Raw genomic sequence first — 1849 nt, forward strand, 5'->3', positions numbered from 1 at the left:
TTAGCTTTCTAGTAGTGTTTTATAGAGGTATATAAGAACATTGATTGTAGGCACGTAGTTTACATTAAAGAGATAAATTAATTTTATCATTGGTGATGTTTCAGCCAATAGTTGATATCCTGCTACAATGTTAGCAAAATATTTCTGTTCTTTATTAGTATTGGTACAGACTCCCGAAGTCAACAAATTAGAGATAATGTAAGAATATTCTAGCAAGTGCATTTCATGTAATGATGTGTTATTTGATGGGAATTATTATTTTTTGGATACTTTGATAACTTTTATGAATCTAAAATGAGAGTTTTATAATTAGATATATTAATGTTAGCAATTTTCATTGTTCTTATTACTTTCTTTGTGCAGTTCGGAGGAAGATCTTGGATTTATAAAATAACCAAACTTATGTCAGTAGGTTAATTCTGTAACTTTTTCTGTCTGATGTCTGTTAAAACTGGAAACTAACACAAAAAGCCTTAGATTATAGGATGTGGTATACTCGGAGTTGGAATCTGGCTTCATCTGGCTTATGGAGGGTTTGCCAGCCTTTTACCGTCGTATCGGGCACTGAGTGCTGACAGTCTGTGCATAGCTGCAGGTGTTATCACTTTCTTGGTTGGATTTCTTGGCTGTTGTGGTTCTTGGTTTGAGAGTAAATGTCTTTTAATAACAGTAAGTAATAATGTTGTGTGAAGAATTCAGATCATGAGTTTCTTAAGCCTGAATGAAATGACTCTGTATAAAATTAATTTAAACTTCTTTACAGAATTTAGTATTATACCTAAATTGGTAACTTATAAACAGACATATGTGATATAAAAAAAAGAAAAAAAAAGATTTGATCTATATTATATTCTTTTATAATAAATCTACATAATCATACATATATTCCTGACCATTCCTATCACTAGCAACATAATCAGGTGCTATAAGACATGAAAATAATTAATAAATATTGCATCAAGAAATTTTCTACCATTTGTATTAGATAGTTCTAAAAATGATTACCTGAAGATAAAGTAAACAGATGTGTAGGTGTAGATATTTCAATTATTATAAAGGAAGTTATCCAGATGATGATGATGATGATAACAAAATGAGAAGATTTTCTTCAGAAGTTACATCATGTGTTACATAAGGAATTTGTTAGATTCTTTAGTATTTCACTTTTATACTTTTCTTTTCTCAAAATATCTAATGACACATTTCATCCATATAAAATTTAGATCATTGAAAGGTTGAGATTAAGTTTTTTTTGTTGATGTTTTTTCACAGTATTTCGTCATCGTGGTGCTAGTTTTCCTTTTGGAATTCACGGCAGGAACTTTGGGCTTTGCTTATAGGAAGCACGTGAGTAAACATATGTGTGTATATGAATTAGTGTTTGCCACTGTGTACTAAAAGAACATTTCGAATCACCACAAAGTGATTCTAAGACCTAAAGAACAAAAAGTGTGTTTGTAGTTAAGCACAAAGCTACACAAAGGGGTATGTGTGTGCTCTGCCCACCTTCAGTATCGAAACCCCCGATTACTAGCAGACGTACCACACATAAGCTCGAAAGGTGGTCTTTATTTCTTTAAAACATTTTTAAACAATTCCCAGTTTCTGGGTTTATTTTATGGACTTTTATACGTACTTCATTAGAAATAAATATGAAATTATTTCATTTTACTGTTTTTTTTTTAATGGTTTAAAATATATTGTTTATTTTACTTACTTTATTATTAGAAGACTTTCCATTTTCAGGTAGGAGAAACTTTACAAGAGGAACTTAAAGCAGGGATAGTAGACAAATACACTAAGAACAACCATAATGGATTGAAGAGTATTTGGGATGATATACACTTAA

At 30.4% G+C, this 1849-nt stretch overlaps 1 protein-coding gene across 1 annotated transcript; it reads left to right on the forward strand.

Annotated features, from left to right (window-relative positions):
- Nucleotides 1-477: 477 nt before the first annotated feature.
- Nucleotides 478-1845, forward strand: LOC106477803 (tetraspanin-9-like; the record flags this gene model as incomplete). The annotated part of the gene is made up of 3 exons (XM_013938326.2): nucleotides 478-669; nucleotides 1273-1347; nucleotides 1747-1845. Coding segments are annotated over 3 exons (366 nt in total), but the record flags the coding sequence as incomplete, so codon positions are not given.
- Nucleotides 1846-1849: the final 4 nt, after the last annotated feature.

The sequence above is a fragment of the Limulus polyphemus genome, unplaced genomic scaffold (assembly GCF_000517525.1).
Source record: "Limulus polyphemus unplaced genomic scaffold, Limulus_polyphemus-2.1.2 Scaffold80012, whole genome shotgun sequence".
NCBI classification, from domain to species: Eukaryota; Metazoa; Arthropoda; class Merostomata; order Xiphosura; family Limulidae; genus Limulus; species Limulus polyphemus.